Source organism: Seriola dumerili, unplaced genomic scaffold (genome assembly GCF_002260705.1).
Source record: "Seriola dumerili isolate Sdu_G_001 unplaced genomic scaffold, Sdu_1.0 BDQW01000025.1, whole genome shotgun sequence".
NCBI classification, from domain to species: Eukaryota; Metazoa; Chordata; class Actinopteri; order Carangiformes; family Carangidae; genus Seriola; species Seriola dumerili.
In genome coordinates this window covers 9,930,848-9,949,467 of record NW_019174280.1, presented here as the reverse complement: position 1 = coordinate 9,949,467, position 18,620 = coordinate 9,930,848, and the positions used below count along the sequence as shown (strand labels likewise).

The following is an 18,620-nucleotide window of genomic DNA, read 5'->3' as shown; positions in this document are numbered from 1 at the left end:
CACAGTGAATAAGTTTTGGTCTCTAGACTAAGTCTTGATAAAAACTACTAGTAGTCACTGGGGGACCCATCAGTCATTTAATATTATCAAACCATATTAGAACATGGTGAAATGAATGAAAAATCACATTACAGGTGTAAGGGGATTGATATTTTTGAACAGGTCAGTAGGAATGGAGTTATGAGCCTCTCAGAGGAGGAAACACTGGTGCAACAGCTGTTAGCTGGCTCTGCCTACATTATTATAACCTGATTAATAAGCTCTGTGTTTCTGCGCCACATAGCACAGGAGACTTTTAGACCTTTATCTCCTCACTTTATTCTTTCCCCCTTTCCTCTCCATCCTTTGATCTTTTGTCCTCTCCGTTCTGCCTTCACTCACTCTCTGCTTTTGAAATCTCTGCCTCCCTCTCTCCCTCCCTCCCTCCATTTCTTTATCTCTCTATTTTGGACCCTCAGAGGGGGCAGGGTGACTCTCAGTGGGTCAACCCCTTCGCCCTTCTTCTCTCTATCCGTCTCTCTCTTTCTGTCTCACTCTCTCCAGCAACTTCACCAGCTAGGAACAGAATCTCAGAAGCTTTGGCTCAAGAATTCCTTGGACACAAATTTGAAACCTCCAAGAACAACTTTGAAAAATACCAAGAACAATATAAAGTGAAAGATTGTTCACTGGATTTCCGTCCATTTTTCTCCTGTGGGGAAGTTTTAGTGTATTTTTAGTCTCTGGTGTGATCTGTTTTTTTGCTGACGGATTTGAGTGTTACCTCCATTATCTTTTCTCACGTTCAACTGGGGCCAAAGAGGATTTAACGAAGGAGTTACATGCTTGTTTCTATGGTAACACTGCATTTCTCTGAGCCTTTTAAGGACTGAAGGTTATCACTGAACATCCAGCAAGTCCAAGGTACGCTAGAAATCCATTTCACTCTGGCTGAACTTTATAATAATGATCTGCTGGTGTTACTGAATGCAGGAGGCCAATGCACAGTCCACGCAGTTCTCTCACTGTCATCTGAAATACCTTTATAGGTCTATATGTACAGGAGGACTGTAGGAATATTAATGTTCTGGTCAAATAAGCCATAAACCAGACTATTTGCACTATGATCTTATACTACATGTAAGCTACAGTATAGGCTCTTGGCTCCTGTTAATAATTCATAATTTCCTCACTGTTGCTTTGAAGTGTAAAAGTGAGAGAAATAAACTTTAAAAATCAAATTTTTTACCTTCCTGAATAAATGCAATGCCGTGCTCTGTTGCTTTGTTTCCACTTCCATTATGGTAGTATAATGCTGCACTTTTTTTGTTACATCAAATACATGACAACTGTTATCTCAAAATTTTACTGAAAATCAGTTCAGGTTAATGAATGAATAATTGAATTATCAGTTTAAATTGATTGAAAAAGCATAATTTTAACTCCTTGGCCCTGGCCTGGACTTTTACTCTTCAATCTTCTGTGAATCTGTTAAACTAGTGATTCCTTTTTGGCTTGTGAGCCCTTAAAATTAAATAAATATCTTTATGTCCCCCATGATTTTTGGAAGCCTGAAGAGTTGAAAGTATCCAGTATTTCAGAAGAAAAAAAGACGTATTTTTCTGTCTTTTACCTTATATCATCTTGTTATCTCTCTGATGTGTCTTTGGGATTCTTAGGCCGTCCCAACCCCCAGGTTGGGAACAGCTGCATTTGAAAATATTCGCTCTGATGTCGAGACGATCAACCATCTTTTTTTTTTTTAATATCTTTTTCCCCTTTTTTGTCTGACTGTCATCTGGTAATTGCTTAAATGTAACCAAGAGGAATAGTTGACTGAAAGACTGATTTGGTTATGTACACATAAACTGCACTTTACACATATGAGAACATACTGAATTCTGACAAATGATTTCTTTGATCAGCTTATTCTGTTACAAGAGAATGGGTTATGTTTACGCTGAAGGGTCATAAGATGATTAATTGGAGAAGACGGAAGAAAAAAACAAAATACTGCTACACAAATTTGTACTTGTTTGTCTTGGCTTTCTCTCATCTTTGGTTTTTGTTAAATATGTCAGATCGTTTAATCTGGTAGGGCCTCAAAACAGTTATTTAGATAAAACCAAAGAAGTTTAGAACTAGACTGTTTTTGTAAGGGGTCACAAACCATAAAGGTTGGAAACTACTGGTATAAACTGTTATTAGAAACTGCAATTTCCCACTGAAATGTAGTGCATTAAAACAAATGAAGAAATGTAAGTACCTCAGAATTGAACTTGATTTAACTTTCTACCACTGGTAATGATATCCAACAAGATTGCTTTATAAGCAGCACCATACCTATTTGTCGGAAAGGTGGTGTACTCCTAACAAATGGGGATGCATTTAATGGTTCACCCTCTTGACCGTGCCTTTGTCACCTTCCATTTGCCCTCAAATGCCGGTTCGTAGCCTTCACCCACATCGTTCTAATTCTGTTCATTCCTCTGGTGTGGAGGAGGAGGCGGCAGCAGCAGTTGTGTGTGTGTGTGTGTGTGTGTGTGTGTGTGTGTGTGTGTGTGTGTGTGTGTGTGTGTGTGTCTGTGTGTCTGTGTGTCTGTGTGTCTGTGTGTCTGTGTGTCTGTGTGTCTGTGTGTGTGTGTGTGTGTTAAGCTCAGCACTTGATGGTAACAACAGGTGGGCTGGGTCAGCTGGTTTGGAAAAGAGCACAGTCAGACACGTAAGGTAAAAATATTTGCAGACAGTGACTCCCTCTTTGATAAAACATAAGAGAATTACACTGTAATTACATGGTTTGGCGAAGAATGTGAGGTTGGACTGGACAATGCAGCATTTCCCCCGTTCTGTCTGCTGTGCTCCAGCCGTCTGTCATTGTAACATCGTGACTGTTTTACCTGCTCTGGATCAATATGCCGGCCTGACCAGCCGCTGCCAAGGCTTCAGGAGATCAATGGCTTTTATATCACACGCGCACAGAAACACTCTTGGCTCTGCCTCTGAACTGACACACACGCACCAGTTGTTGTTCACCAGATCAATGGTTAGCTTTCTTGAGTCAGACGCACAAATGCACACTCGAGTGTGTGTGGACAGAATTATGTTAAATTGATCTTGTAGTTTGTTATCTGAATGCAGCAACAGAAAGGTCAGTCTAAGACCAGCTACTGAATCAAAACACATCAATACTTCACATTATACAACCATCCTGGGTGACATATATCCTACACAGAAGAAAGAAAGAAAGATAGATAGATAGATAAAGTGTGATATAGCAGGTAAATCCAGCCATGCCTACGTGCTCTTGCTTATTGAATCTAGTTACACTACTTGTAACTACATTCGCTGCTTAATAGTTTGCAGTCCAGTAAACATTCTTTTGGGTGCACAGGCTCCAAAATAGGCTATAATATGGACAATTTACTCAAGTGACTGGGTTTCACTCACAAGAATTAGTGTATGTAGTGAGGGAAAAAATGTAGCCTGAATTGTGCCTTGAGATTTATTATATAATGAGGAGTCAGAGGAACAATGTCACCGAGTTTCCATTAATTGGCAATGGATACGAGGACCATTAGAGTCCAAACCACCGCCTAATTCTGTCAACCAGCCTGTCATAATGAATGGGGTTAAGTGCTTCAGCTGGACCAGCACAGAGCATACAGGACTCTCATGGATCTGCATCCCTCAGGACCTCATTAATAGTCTTAAGAAGGACATATTTCTTCCAAATGAGTCATTCCTGTTTTAATTCAGAGCTCCACACCAGAGTAAATATATCCCTTTACTTTTGCAGATAAGATGCGTGAGAGGCAGGCAGCGAAGCAGAAGGAAAAATAAATCATCTCAGGCATTCCATCACACCACGCCACGTAATGAACACAAACAACCGAATGCGGCCACGTAATCATGTTACGGCACACAAGCCCCACTGCCATACAATGATGAAAACTTTCTTTAGAGAAGTCATTTGTCAAAGTGAGATGGAATTTAATCTCCTCGTCACCTCAGGTAATCTCTGTCTGTCTTTCTCTCTCCTTGCTCTCTCTCACTCTTTCCCCCTCGTGCTCGTCTCTTCTCTCCACATCCTTCATTCTCATCCTCTCACAAAGAAAAAAATTAGAGAACATACTTGAATGATTCACTGACATCCGTGTGAATAAACAGCTGCCGTGTGCGTCTATCAAATTCATTGGTAACATGAATGCAAAAGACATACCTGTTGTACTAAAGATATTATTATCATATAATGAACAGATTGAAATTACACAAATTGGGCTCAGTGGTGAATTAATGGATGCAAAGGCCTGAAGGCAAACTGAACCTTACACTGCCACAATACTCCCAAGGTTTCTGTAATTAGCGTGAATTGTTTCTCTAGCTTGGTGTTGATGCTGATTGTATTTTAATGTGTCCTTATGGTACCAGACAACCTGCTGCTATTAAACCAGAAACTAAGTAAGGCCCTTTAATTTCTACAGATTTTTTTTTTTATAGATATTGACTTTAAATAGTGATGTCAGCGATTCTTAAAAAAAATTAAAACTACTGTTTCATCAAAAAATACACACTGTGGGATCTGTGTCATTTCATGGACAACAGGGACAAGATGACATTAAAGTTAAAAGAGCATATTGTCAAAAGATGATGGCTACACACCCACATATATTCCCAAGAACTTTAAAGGGGTATTGCAAAAACTGTACACATAAAGGTCAGTTTAGTCACCATGGGGATTACTACTCACCCTGAGAAAACAGGTCTAATCTTCTACTGTAGCTCTAATTTATTTTCCCCATTATGTTGTGATGGGAAACGTTATTGCCGTCTGGATTTTTTTTTACTGGCAAGGTTTTTTTTTTGGTTTTTTTTTTGAGTGAAGCGAGTGCCACATTTTTGTACCACACGCAGGCCATTGCGAGGTGGTTGCGGTAGAGGCAGGGTGTACAAAGACTTTGACCTTGGAGACTAGTGTTTGTGTCCTGAGTCCTGCATATGAAAGGGTTTAGCCACCAGAAGCACTTTGGTTAAGGTTAGGGGAGGATTGTAGTTTTAATTAAATGTTAATACAGTGAATACATCGTGTCTGGTTCTTCAACTATCTGTGGAATTTTTCATTATCAAACCCAGACCACAATCTTTCCCTAATGTTAATGTTAAGTGCTGTGAGAGTTTAAACATAACCATTAAAAGTTTAATCCTGCTTTAGCTGCTGAGAGTTGATACTATACTGCAAACGTGGATAGGAAAATGAAATATGTCGTCAGTGAACATTTTGCTGATACATTCAGTATCAACATTTTGCGACGTGCAAGATATGTAAATTAACAAAGTTTCCCTATTGGGGGCAGCTGTGGCTCAGGAGGTAGAGCGGGTCACAAAATGGGAAGGGTGGTGGTTCGATCGCGGCTCCTCCGGTTCCCACTGGTGTGTGAGTGTGTGGGTATGGTAGAGAAGCGCTATATGAGTATGAAAAAGCACAGTATGAATTTGTGTGTGAATGGGTGCAGGGCTTCCATTGAAAAACGCTTTGAGTGGTCGATAAGACCAGAAAAGTGCCGTAAATGTGCAGTCCATTTACCATTCATTGTTAATGAAAAAGTAACATAATGTATTCGGGCATTATCATGTTTCCTTCAAAACATATTTGCTGTTACAGATTAGAAGGATATAAACATAATTTCAAGGAGACAGCCTTGCTGGAGGAGCTGTGCAAAGTCTAAGAAAAAATAACCTTGGGCTTGAAGACGTTGAATATAGAACAGGAAGTCTGCATTATAAACTGCAGGTGTGGGATATGCTGATCAAAAAAAAAGCAAGCTCACTAAATGATTGTTTAAATTAGTTTTAAGAGTTCACTGATGCTTTTATTTTTCAAAAACTGTCATGGTTAAAACTTGATCTAGTTCTGCATTTTATTTTGTTGAAAACTAGAAAGTATTTCCTTTAGTAAATCCCTTGCTTGTTTTACTCCCTCTCTTCCCTCCTCCTGTCCTCAGCTCTCTTCAACAATGAGCAGTCAGACCAACGCCGGGGAGGCCGTCCCTTCAGCTCGGGGCAATGAGAGGACATTTTTGGATGATGTCATCTTAACCTTTACTTCACCGATGGCCTGGCTGCTGGTTGTGGCTCTGATCATCACGTGGTCGGGCGTAGCCATTGTTCTGTTTGATCTGCTTGATTATAAGACTCTAGCAGGTAACAACAATTAATATTTAATTTATTTTTTTGCACTTTCATTTTTGTTATTATCATTTTTGCCATTCCACTATGGTTATAATTCCATAAAAATGTGATTATAATATACTTGTAATATTTTACAATAATGACATTTTCCTCCCACTCATGCATTACCCATTTTCACATTTCATTCACACATCCATATTTCATCCGAGCATTTGTCAACAGCCTTTCAGACATTTTTGAAGCAGACTTCAAAAGTGGACGTGCTCTTATGAAGGTCGTCATTTTCAGCAACGTCCATGTGTCAAATTACGGGACAGACACCATCTCATTTTTCTTTTCAGCACGTGTTAATAACACTGTGAGGTCTCAACATCTGTGCTGCTTTAGACACTGGTTGTATTTAAAGCAACACATGGTGTGTTTCCGGTCACTTGACGGACAAATGTATTGAAAATGACAGACTGTCTTTAGGAGGGCATTTTCTCACACTCACACATTCACTTAGCCTCTAACATTTGACAGTTTATGTACCAGTGTAGTAATGCAGCTGCGTACATGCTGAGATCTTTCCACTACTCTTCATTTTCACTTAAATGACTCATGCACTTAAAGAATGGATTGAAGGGGCACTTCCTGGTGTTAACATGCATACTAATAACACAGTCACAGGGGTTAATCAGTCCTCATTTTGATTAAAACGTTAAGGAGTTAAGTTGAGTAATTTCTCTCGTATGAAGTTCTTTAAAATTCCATACATTGACTGTTGCGGCTCGACAGAATCTGAGAGCGGCTTTATTTCCTCATATATTTTTAATCCTATTATCTCCAGCCCATGATTTAATTGTCTTGAGTGATCAAATTTCATTTTCTGTGATCACGCTTTAATTACTTCATTGTCATGAGATAACAGAAAATGAATTTCCCTGAGATTGCAACTGGGATAGTGATTGATTAAAGTAAATGCAGCAGTCAAGATCTCTCCTTCAAACATGTTCAGTTCTGCTTGAGACTGTCTGCTCACTGGCACCATGATCAGGCTTACAAAGCTCTACAAACCCATTAAGTTATATCTCGAGATAATGAGAAACGTCTGTTTGCAAAGTAACGGTATGACAAAGAAAGAGCAACAGCGGCACTCTCAAATTCATCCATGCTGTAGCTACTGCAGCTTATTGTTTTATTTCTGTAAACATAGAACCTGGGTTGATTTCCCCAGAAATCAGAAGACTCAAAAATAAGGTAGCTGTACAAAAGAATTTGCTGTTATTATTTATTTTAATTACCCAGACTAAAGAGTTGCAATTATTCCTGTATATTTCAATGACAGTTTCATCATTTTCTCTATTGCTTTAACTGAGCTATTACAAAAGCATCAGATTATTAGTGTGCATGTTATCTTTGTAATTCATCTTGCCCTGAAAAAAGTTAAGTATGTAATTATCACAAATTCAGGTCTTTTAAGGAGCTATTTGTAGTTTTGCTACTGCTACATAGCTAACGTTAGCATTCACAGCTGTTTACTTACCAGTCTAGAAGAAACGTTACAAGTTCAGCATCAAACTTCATTCCTTTACTCACCAAGTGATGTCTCCAGCAGTGGAAAACAACCCTCTTGTTTTGCTTCTATTTGTATCTCTTCTTTTCTTGTACTCAAGTTAGCATGCTAACCAACTAGCCACAGTAAACCTCTTGTAAACACAATGGCTGAGGCTCATGCCAAGAGTGGTAAGTAAACAGCTGTTAATGCTAATGTTGGATATGTAGCAATAGCAAAACTTACAAATAGCTCCTTTAGCAGTATGTAAAAGGACGGTAGGTTGCAGTTTCACCTCAGCTACAAGTAATTCTATGGCAGCTGTGCATCCTTTGATATGATGCAGGTATCCTTCAGAGACAACAATATTATTTGGCACAAAATTTACTCTCCCAATTAGTTAATTCTTAAATTAATCTTGTGAATGTTTTAGTCAGTGGCTTAGTGTAGTTTAGTCAGCAGGTCAGCTGAACATGAAAAATGTGAAATTAGTCTACAAGCATTTAACATACAGTATATAGACAGTAAAATTTCAAATAATAGATAAATAATCAATATTTGTTTGGGTTTAAATTGGGCTTGCCTTCCAAGCACAGAAATTTCTAGTTTCCCAAAATTTTGTAACTAATTTTATTTCTCTAGAAAACTTCTTTGACCCATAAAATTAAACATAAAGCAGTACCTTATAAGTGTAACAGTAAAGCAGCATGCATTGTAGTGATCTAAATAGATCTGACACACAAAGGTCAAACTGCCACCGATCTTCCAACCACACAAAAGAAAATCAATCACTTTGATTTTGTCACAGAGCTGGTGTATTTCAGTGCTCAGTTAATTTACTGTAATAACGACCTTTCTGTCAGTTCCGCTCATATCTGTTCTTTATCACTCCCACCACTCCCACAGCTACACATCCACATACATTGGCACTATCCTACAGTGTAAGGATAGTCCTGCTTCACACATCCAACACGCTCATCTTTAACACTTCTCCCAACTCTCCTCCTTTCTCCACCCCCCCACCCCCCACCCCCCCTCCACTCGCACTCCTTCACCTCTTCTCCATCCTCATGCTGTCCATCACCTGCCATCCCATCCAAAGACTATACATCATACTGTGACGACCCCGTGTGTTTATCTCCTGGTAAAAACATCAACGAAACCACTAACAGTTTAACTGCGCTGTTTGCTTGCACTACAACAACGCCTGTGACAGAGCGGTCATGATGATCCTTGTCCATGTGTGGCCACGTATTTCAAATTGTGAGGCTCTGTATTTGATTTTTTTCAAGGGTAAATCAACACTAAACCAGGACTAAACCTAGCGCTCTCAATTTGTTGAAACCTGCTACCAACAAGTGTTTTACACCATCCGTCAAAAGCTAAACATCTGCTGTGATCCATGATACCACTGATGTGCCTGAAAGTTTCAAATGACGAGCAGTGTAGCAACTCAGTGTGGACAGTTTTTATCCTTTTATGCTTGAAAATTTCTCAAAGAAAACTATCCACAGCAAAATCTGTCACTTATTCTGCCTGGTCACAATTTTCTTTTTTTCTCTGTAGCCTATTGGGCTGCTTACTTCCCCCTGGCAGTTCCTCCTCACCTTAACAAGCTTGCTAACTGTCAGTTAGCAAGCTTGTTAGCTCGGTTGCTAATGAGATAGCGGGATTACAGTTTTTTTTTTCTTTTTTTCAGAGTCCTGTCTCATAGCTGGGCTGGCAGCAAACCATTTGTCAAGCAGGTTATGCTAAGTAAAAGATAAAGGTTCAACACAGCTATACATTTTAAGCCCTTTGGCTCTTCATTCCCTCAAAGGTCAACACTTTCAAGGCCTGCTATTGATTAACAATGCAAATTCACAGGTCAAAGTTCACTAAAGTTGGACTAGATTTGAATGTTTCTGTTGGGTTTTGTGTTTCTTAGAAGAGACATTGGGTTGATATGACTCTTGGAGTAATTCACTGTTCATTCTTGACCTTGGTGAGACTAGCTTACTCGCTTGCTAGCTTAAGTGATTCAGTGTTGATTTGCCCTTTGAGAATTGTTTCCTGATATAAAGCTTCTCTTAATTTACTTTTTCACTAGAATGCTTTTTGTTCTGGTCTGCTGTCAGCTGCAAGCAGCCTGTGTGTATCAAGCCTCTCGGCTACAGATGGATGGCAAATTAATGGAGAAACAACATTAAGTTTAGAAAGGTGTTTGGCCACCACAAGCCTCCAGAACGGCTTCAATGCTTTGATCCTACAAGTCTTTGGATCTCTTCCAGAGGCATTCAACAGCATACTTCAAAACTATTTCCCCTCATTTGGTGTTTTTATGTATGTTTATATGGAAGAATCTGCATTCATTATGTTTTAGTCATTTATTGGGGCTTTTATTTAATTTGTCACCAGTCTGTGTGTTAATGTGCGTGTGTGCTGCATTACTAGTGTGGAATTGCATGTGTGTCTGTGTTTTCTCTGGACCTGCTAACAGTTCTCAGTAACAAAGAAGTTGTGTGATACAGAGACTTAAAATAGACATCTAGGTAATGGGTATAACTGTTGTGTCTCATGACAACAGTAAATCCGGCCTGTAGCGATTTCTAATTGAATCATTTGTGCAATTTTGCAGGTTTATTGTCTTGTGACCACTGACATTGACAAATATGTTCAAGTTGATGTGGCAAACATGATAATCCAAGAAAACTTTAACAGAAAATGTAATGCAGAGTCACTGCGACGGATTCATTTATCGCCCACATCTCACGCAGAGTTATCAGTAAAAGTTAAAAATCCTCTCTCTCAGTCAAGGAAACATTTCTCCCAGGGCTAAGGATAGTCCTGAAGTGAGGAGGAAATGCACATAATGAGCATGTGTACCCTGTACATTGTAGTTATCTTCCATTTCCTGGAGCAAATATTTGCAAGTTGACAATGACAAAATGCTGGACTGCATTTTTAATCACAAGTCTTTTCTCCCACCATGACATTTCAATAAAGGCCAGTGTGTGTAAGGGAAACGGCATGAAGACATTTTTGGACAATAAAGAAGAAATGCAATTCTCCCTGTTGTAGGAGAGCAGAGAGTTTGTGTGTGTGTGTGTGTGTGTGTGTATGCGTGTGCGCGTGCGTGCAGAGAATAGACAGGCAAGGTTGCACCAGAAGAGGATTCAGATATAAAAATGTGGAGACATACTGAAAAATACAGTAATTCAGAGGAGATGAAAGCGGATCGTGTAGAAAGCAACAGGAAAAAATGCAGAGTTGTCAGAGAAAGAAAGGAGGTGGAGACAAAGATGCAGCATTGTAGACAGCGAGACTTTAATCAGTCAACTTATCAAACCCTTGTTCTTCTCTGACAGAAAGACAGAGGCTCAAATGTGAAAATGAAAACTACTCAGATTGAGACAGGTGGAAATGTTGCAGGACGAACATGCAGGGTTTATTTTGTAGTTCAGACATCGCGAAGGAAGGAAGGGATGAGGAAGGAAGGCAGAAGCAGGAAAAAAGAGCAATAGGAAGGAAAAACAGCAAGGATGGAAGGAGGAATGAAAGAAGGATAGGAAGGAGGCAGGATGGAATTGAAGAATGAAGGAAGGACAGAAAGATGGACAAATGAAAAAAACAAGGAAGAAGGGAGAAAAAGAAGGAAGGAAGAAAGAAAGAAATGTATCATTTAGCTTCTCTTATCCACCTCAGATGTTTCTCTTCCAGCTACTTTATGCTCTTTTCTTCTGAGAGGTTTTTCAGAGCCCCTCAGGTTTCCTCTTTTTTTATCTCTGCTGTGCAATTTGTATTTTTCATCTCTTTTCTTTGTGTTTTATCATTTTGATGTGGCTGCTAAACTACACCAGACTGAAAAACAAAGGCATAAAGGTATGCAGGAAGTGAGGAGAAGAGCGACACGAGATGAGAACATGAAAGTAAGACTGTGGGAGAAAATAGATTCAAAGAGAGAGTAGAGAAGAAAAGGGACATGGTAGGAATTAAAAGAAAGAGGGGGGGGGGGGGGGGGGGGGGGGGGGGGGGGGGGGGGTGTTGCCTTCTATTCCTGTAGTCTCTGGCTCTGTGTCTGGAGTGCCAATCAAAGAAATGTCAGTGCATTAAATGAAACAGTTGTTTATGAGGATCCATGAAATGACTCCTCTACACTGGGCAACAAACAGGCAAAAAGCTGCGAGAGGGAATATTAAAGAGATCCACAGAGACAACCAAAACAATGCATTTAGCACTTCAGAGCCAAGAGTCATCATAACACTGACGGAGTAGCGATGAATGTGCTAATTCACGTGTTCCTCAGAGAGACAAATGCAAAACACCTGCACTGCAGCGACAGCTATATGATCATAGTTTGTTTAAACGCCATGAGCCAGAACATGTCGCTGAGAACAGAGTCATTACTTTCACGGCCAGAGCAGCTTACACCAAAGTAGAGGTATTATCTGGCTTATTACAGATACAGAGGAGCAGCTGAACATTTGGGCATTTGTGTGCACTCCATATCAACTAAATATAAAATCAAAACACTTCTGTAAGTCAATACTACATGAAACAGATGCAGCAGCAGTTAGTTTTTAATGAACTGTTGAGGAAGCTGTGACACACAGCCAGACTTCAAAGCAAATGAGAAAAAATGTGTTTCAGAGGCACTGAGTGCAGTCACGGGGACGATTCCACGGTGGCTAGCGCAGAGGGGTCAAAGTACAAAAGACTCACTAAGACTGAACATAATGATAATCATTTTTGTTCTAATTGTCTTGCTGCAAGGCTTTAAAATGCCTCATTTACCAGCGATGTATCTGTTAGCCGGTGAACCCTGACCTTACCTGTCTCCTGCAGCGTGTTCAACACCTGCGTTCAGTAATAAGTGTGCAAAGTCAAAAAGTTGCCTGAAAGAAGTGAGCCCACAATACACACAATAACACTCATGTATCCGTCAGTATGTTGGCTTTAGAAGTGACAGTTAATGGCTTCATTATTGTTCAGTGAATCATGTATCAGCTGTTTTACGTCAGTTATGGAGTCATTAAAATGAACAACTTTTGTTTAAAATATCCATGTCTGATGAGACATTAATTCTCTAGTAATTAATTAAATCATAAATAAAGGGCAATGAGTGTAACTTTCTAATTAGTCATCAAATTTGCAGTTGTTAATAAGTGATCAATATGTGTCACAGGTTTTTTCACTGTCTAATAAGCCAACAGCAAAAGTGAGACATTCATTTAAATTACAAATGTTGACAATCCATCATTGAATGTCCTCTATAATTATCTATTAACTAATATACACATTTTAAATGTTAATAATGTGTTAAAGAATTGATCTGTTCCAGATGTTCTGCAGCTGTTTTCTTGACGGTCAGAGGCCAAACAGTCCATTGGTCTTTCTGATGAATTAAAGGTGGAAATATTAGTAAAAAAAAAATGTGCTGGGAATGTTGAAATGTTGCTGGAGAGCTGGTTGTGTTGTTGCTGTGTCTTGCCGTGTTTTCATTCAGCATGTCCCCTGCACCGCAGAGAGATAAGTCCTAACATGTTCTGTACGATGAAAAGTGTGATTTTTCTTTTTATCATGTTTGTTGCATTATTGTAGTGAGGGAATGAATCTAAAGCTGTATGTGGATTAGAATGATTGAAACTATAAAATATGCAGTGAGATGAAAGCCACTGATCATTGTTCTTCTGTTTGACTTTATCGCTTTATGGTTTTTTTTTATCCAGTTATGTGTCATTTCCCCCCTCTTTGTTTCCCCAATCTCCCTTTTCCTCCCTTTTTCTCCCTTTTTCCCTTCTCTCTCTGCAAACTGTAACCTGCACTTCACATGACGCTGTCTCTGTTAATGTTCATGTGTCTCGCCGACAGGTCTCCCTCCTCCTGCTGCCATCGCTAAGAGGGGTTTGAAGGCTAGAGGCAAGAAGAAACGTCTAAGCCGTCACACATTTCACAGTCACACTCACTCCTTCATACTAACTTTAAATGTATATGTGTGTGCGTGTGTGTGTGCGTGTGCGTGTGTGAGCTCTAACAGCTGCATTAGGGTGAAGCAAATAATAAACCTACACATACATTTCATATATACAGTATACAGTTTAACAATATTTAATACGTGCTACCTTTGAGAAGCTTGTCGAGTTTCTGTTAACACTGTGTGTGTTTTTGAAACTGTAGTTTGCAGGTAAGGGTTCCTGATATTTTGTCCACCCCATGTTTACTTGTTCAATTCAACTCTTGTTAAAACATGTTAGGCCTAAATACTGTATATGATTATACACATACTGCACCACTCCTTATTTCTTCTTCTCTATTCAGGTGGTGTTCGTCCAATTAAATCAAGCCCTGTTGGAGTCCCTCAGGAGAGCACTGATTGGTTGGGGATGTTATGGACGTTTGCAGCCAGCTTGGTAGCTCCTGATGATGAGGAGGAAGGTATTCACCAGCTAACTGAAACCCTGACATGTAAGAAAACATCATCTCACACTAATCAACCATCTAATGTCGAAGGTGAAATCTCGAATAAGATGCTTATACCTCCTGGATGGATTGCTGAACGGTCTCATGATCCATCCATGCTTACTCTACCTAAACATCTTGTTCAGAACATGACATTTACATGTACCAAATCATGAATGAAACTGAATCTAGAGGAACAGCAAATGTAGTGTAAATGTATTAAAAAGAAAACTATACATCCTGTCTCAAACTCCTCTCATGTATTTGCCAAAACCAGATGTTTTAATTGCAGATGCTCATTGCGATAACCCAGCCGGTGCAGATAATAGTAATGATGGAGCTGTCGGAAAGTAATCACTCACTGACTAACTGAGTTATAATGAATATGATGCCCTTGTAACTCGCAAAATCATGGGAATACATTAGGCAGAAGATAAACTTCCCATCTTATCTTCTTTATTCAATTATCAAAACCATTCTTCCATTAAGAATACAGTTAATTAACTGTAATTAAAAACTTGAACTTTGGCACTTATGTTTATCGTAGCTCTCATGCAGACAGACTAGGAGAAGGACGTGAGTCAGAGTTATTGCATCAAGTGGGGGAGGCAGTTTCGGTTCAAGGCCATAACAGCAGGCAGTCAGAAAAATAAGAAAAACATCCTTCCTTTACACAGGCAGCATCATATTTAGTGCTTTATAGGTTTTGTAATATCGGCCATGATGTTTTATGTATGTCAAGAGCATGTTTTCTCTGTAGTTCGCATGTGTATCATTCCTCCTCACCTAATATTTATTCCTGCACTAACTGTGATTGATGAACTGCTGGGGCTGATGAATGTCTAATTTTCTCCTCTGTCATTCAGCTTTCCACTCCGAGGAGCTCTAAAAGAGAAGGTTGTAGAGGGAGGACAAAAACAGACAAGTAGGAAGAGCTGGAGAGAGGACGAGAAGGAGAGAAGAGACGAGTGGGTCTGACAGAGGTGGAAGAGAGAAGATAGAGAGGTAGAAAGAGGAGGAGGATGTACATTCAATTCAATTCAATTCAATTCGATTCAATAAACTTTATTTGTCCCCAGGGGGCAATTAGAGTATATCACAGTATACAGTATATCAGAGCAATATTTCTTTCTGCTTGTCGGTTGTTAACTGGAATTTGATTAATAAAAACTGCTTATTTGGTCAGTTGGAACATCATTACAGTTTTTCTCCATGTTATTTTCTGGAGTGTCTGGCTTTGGTTTAATCATCGGTCCGAGATGATCAATGACTAACAGGCCCCCGAGTCGACATCAGCCAAGTTATGACGTAATAGCAACAACCTCCCAGACAGGAGGATGAAGAGTTATGGCAGGAGGAAGCAGATATGGAGCAGATAAGAACCACCTCCCCTGTAGTGGGCCCCTCCAGTATCACACTGGGTGACTCCGACACTGAGATTGAACATAAGAAGCAGATGATGGTGGACAACAGAGAGAAAACACTAAACTGCAATTTGAGATAAGACTGGAATACCTGCAGTAAAAAAACATCTGCAATAAAAGGTGAGTAAATAAGAAAAACAGTGGGCAAGCCTGAGCATAAGATCACCAGCAAGATATATGAACACCTCATATAGCCTCACATCAGCGTAGCAATTCAACATGCAACCAGGGCAAAACCAGGAATAAGAAATACAAATGATTAGATCAGGAGCATCCTGGATCACTGACTGTATCAGCTGTTCCTTCAAATGGAGCAAGGATGTAAGAAAAGACTGAGGCAAAAAGACACCGGGTTGGTTGCCAGTCAATTGCAGGGTCAGCACCACAGTCAAACACTTTCACAACAATGGACAATTTAGATTTTCCACTTCACATAACCTTGGTGTGTTTGGACTGTGGAGCACCCCAAACAAATGGAGAGAGAACATGGAGAGTCCACGCAGGGACTGTGTGATACTTCATATAAAAATGCATCAGTTACATAAAAACAAACCTCCTGAATTCAAAGACGTAGAATATAGCAAAACATACTTAGAGTATCAAAAGTAAAATCATGCAAAATGGCCCCTGACACTGTTATTGGATCATTATTACTGATATTGATTATTGATTAACACGTAAGATGCATGCTAATGTTGAAGCTGGTGGAGGTGCAGTATGTTTTGTGTAAAATCTTCATCTGAAAAGTAATTATATAGGTATTGAATAGTGGAGTTAAATGTCTTAAATCTAAGCATAAAAGGAGTAAATGCGCTTTCTTCTACTGTATAAGATTAGCATGGAAACATACGTAGCATATGTTACATCACGTCTATTGTGTGCAAAACCAAATCCCATGAGTGTATCTTTCCAAGTCCAGCCGCATACTACTACTGAAGCCACAGCACTGCATCGAACAAGAAAGTGACACAGACAACCTGACTCAGCTCAGCCTACCACGTGATTGTTGCTCTTCCACCAAACATCAGCAGAGTTTTCACTTAACGTCAATAATTATCCTCAGGGCTTGAGACAAGGAACCTCATTCTTGATACTGAAAGTGTCTCAACCCAGCACTTCTGTCTGAATAACTAATGCAAGCGCAGGCACAGCAGAACAGAGGGAACATTTTTAACACCAACATTTCAGAGTCATTTTCCTCCTACACTTGCACATTTAGGCGAGTGATTTAAATGAGTAACCATAACCATGGTTTACTTCTTGTAAATTTCCGATGCTGGTGCTTGAGCAGATGTAACATTGTATTACTGTTGTAATGTAACATTTTTTGAAGCTGCATAAATGGCAGTGTTTTTGTCATCTTTTTATGACTGTGTGATAACAGCAGCGAACGGTTTGGTGACCCTCATAAAAGTTTGAGATAAGCACTTGATCCCACTGAACGCTGAACAACATCTCTACTATGTCTCATCCTTGTTTTCTAGACAAATATATCTGCTCCTGCCTCTTCCTTCCTGATTATCCTCATTGTTGTCTGCAGCCTTTAATAGATGCATTTGTATAATTTACAAACTATAAAAAGGGTACATTAGATGTTAATTAAAATGAGCCTTGCTTGCATCAGTATTGTGGGACTGTGTTGCTGACGTAATTAAATTAACATGAAATTAAAATGAAATCATAACTTTATTACCGCTCTAATGGATTTTAACCACACTGAACATATCAGTGTAGCAGAAAATATCTGACTGTACTGGGAGTTGATTTAGTAAATTACATCATATTATGCATCCTCATATGCTCAGACCCTGCTTATCAAAATATTTTAATTGAAATCATCAGCCAATCTTTCATATCACCGAAGATGTCTCCTGATACGATAAAAGGCAAAAGTGAAAAAAGCCATTAACCTCAAATCCTGTAAAGCATGTATTTCTTGATACAGCCATAGTGATCAGATAACATGAGTGAAGACCTTGTCAGAAAATATATACAGCACCTCAGATGTGAGGAAAAAAGAGATGGAGACTGAGATGTTAACGAAAAGGAGGCCTTTGATTTGTGAACACAAACGCCGCTTCCACTCTGGTGATGGCAGCAATCAGACGATGGTTTGGCACAGAATTTACGACTCACTACTGTTAATTAAACTTGATTGTACAAAAAATGCATTTAAAAAAAGGTAACCCTTTAATTTACAGGTAAAGTAAAGTCAGAATAATGCAGAGTTGTAGGAGTATAATTAGTAAGAATTATGTAGTAAAATTGAAGCAGAGTAATGAGGGTTGGTTGGTAATTATATGGGAATTGTTATAGTAAGTAGTATAGCCCACATACAGGGTAAGACAGGGTAGTTTCTGTATAAGCTACCATTAATATCGATAGCATCAATATCCCCTATGCACTATGGGGGGTGAGACTGCATTTATATACTGTAATGATAACTAATCTGTAACTTAGAGGAATAGTTTGACATTTTGGGAGAAAGTCATGTACTATTATCACCACATCCAGAGTTAGATTAGACTATTGATTCCAGTCTCATCTAAGTGTTTATTTATTTATTAATTTCTTTATTTGGATCCCCATTAGGTTCCACACAGTGGTCACTAGTCCTCCTGTGGTCCACACACAAGAACAACAAATAAAACAATATATCAATAAATCAGAAAAAAAACCCAACCAAGCCAAAACATAGAAAATAATTAAAATAACTCCACATGTAAAACAATAAAAGTAACTTAGAATAAAAGCAAAAACAAAATTGTCCTAAATGCTACAAGAAGAAAATGGAAACAATCAAAGGAACAGAAACAACAACAGCATCTGTATGAGATTCATCAAATTTTGTTTTTGGAACCTTTTGAAAGAAAATCTACTGTTGGTCTGTCTGATGTAGATAGTTGTGCATATTGCAAGCAGAACAAGCCCTAAAAAGAACAGTTGTCGTCACGGTATTTGTTGACTTGAGCTCACTTGACACTTATTATACCCGTGACTAAAAAAACCTGCTTATACATCCCCCCCCCCAAAAAAAGTGTGGTGTATTGATCTATATA

General features: G+C 39.1%; 1 protein-coding gene across 2 annotated transcripts; it reads left to right on the top strand.

Annotated features, from left to right (window-relative positions):
- The first annotated feature begins 513 nt into the window (after positions 1–513).
- On the top strand, positions 514–15,334 carry trdn (triadin). 2 transcript variants are annotated; one of them, XM_022737796.1, is made up of 6 exons: positions 514–903; positions 5,979–6,177; positions 8,802–8,843; positions 13,550–13,597; positions 13,997–14,143; positions 15,004–15,334. In XM_022737796.1, exons 2-6 carry the CDS (start codon positions 5,991–5,993, stop codon positions 15,024–15,026), a joined length of 447 nt encoding a protein of 148 aa, XP_022593517.1. In that variant the 5' UTR covers positions 514–903; positions 5,979–5,990; the 3' UTR covers positions 15,027–15,334. The 2 variants fall into 2 exon arrangements, with proteins under 2 accessions (XP_022593517.1, XP_022593518.1); XM_022737797.1 differs by lacking the exon at positions 8,802–8,843.
- The last annotated feature ends 3,286 nt before the right edge of the window (positions 15,335–18,620 follow it).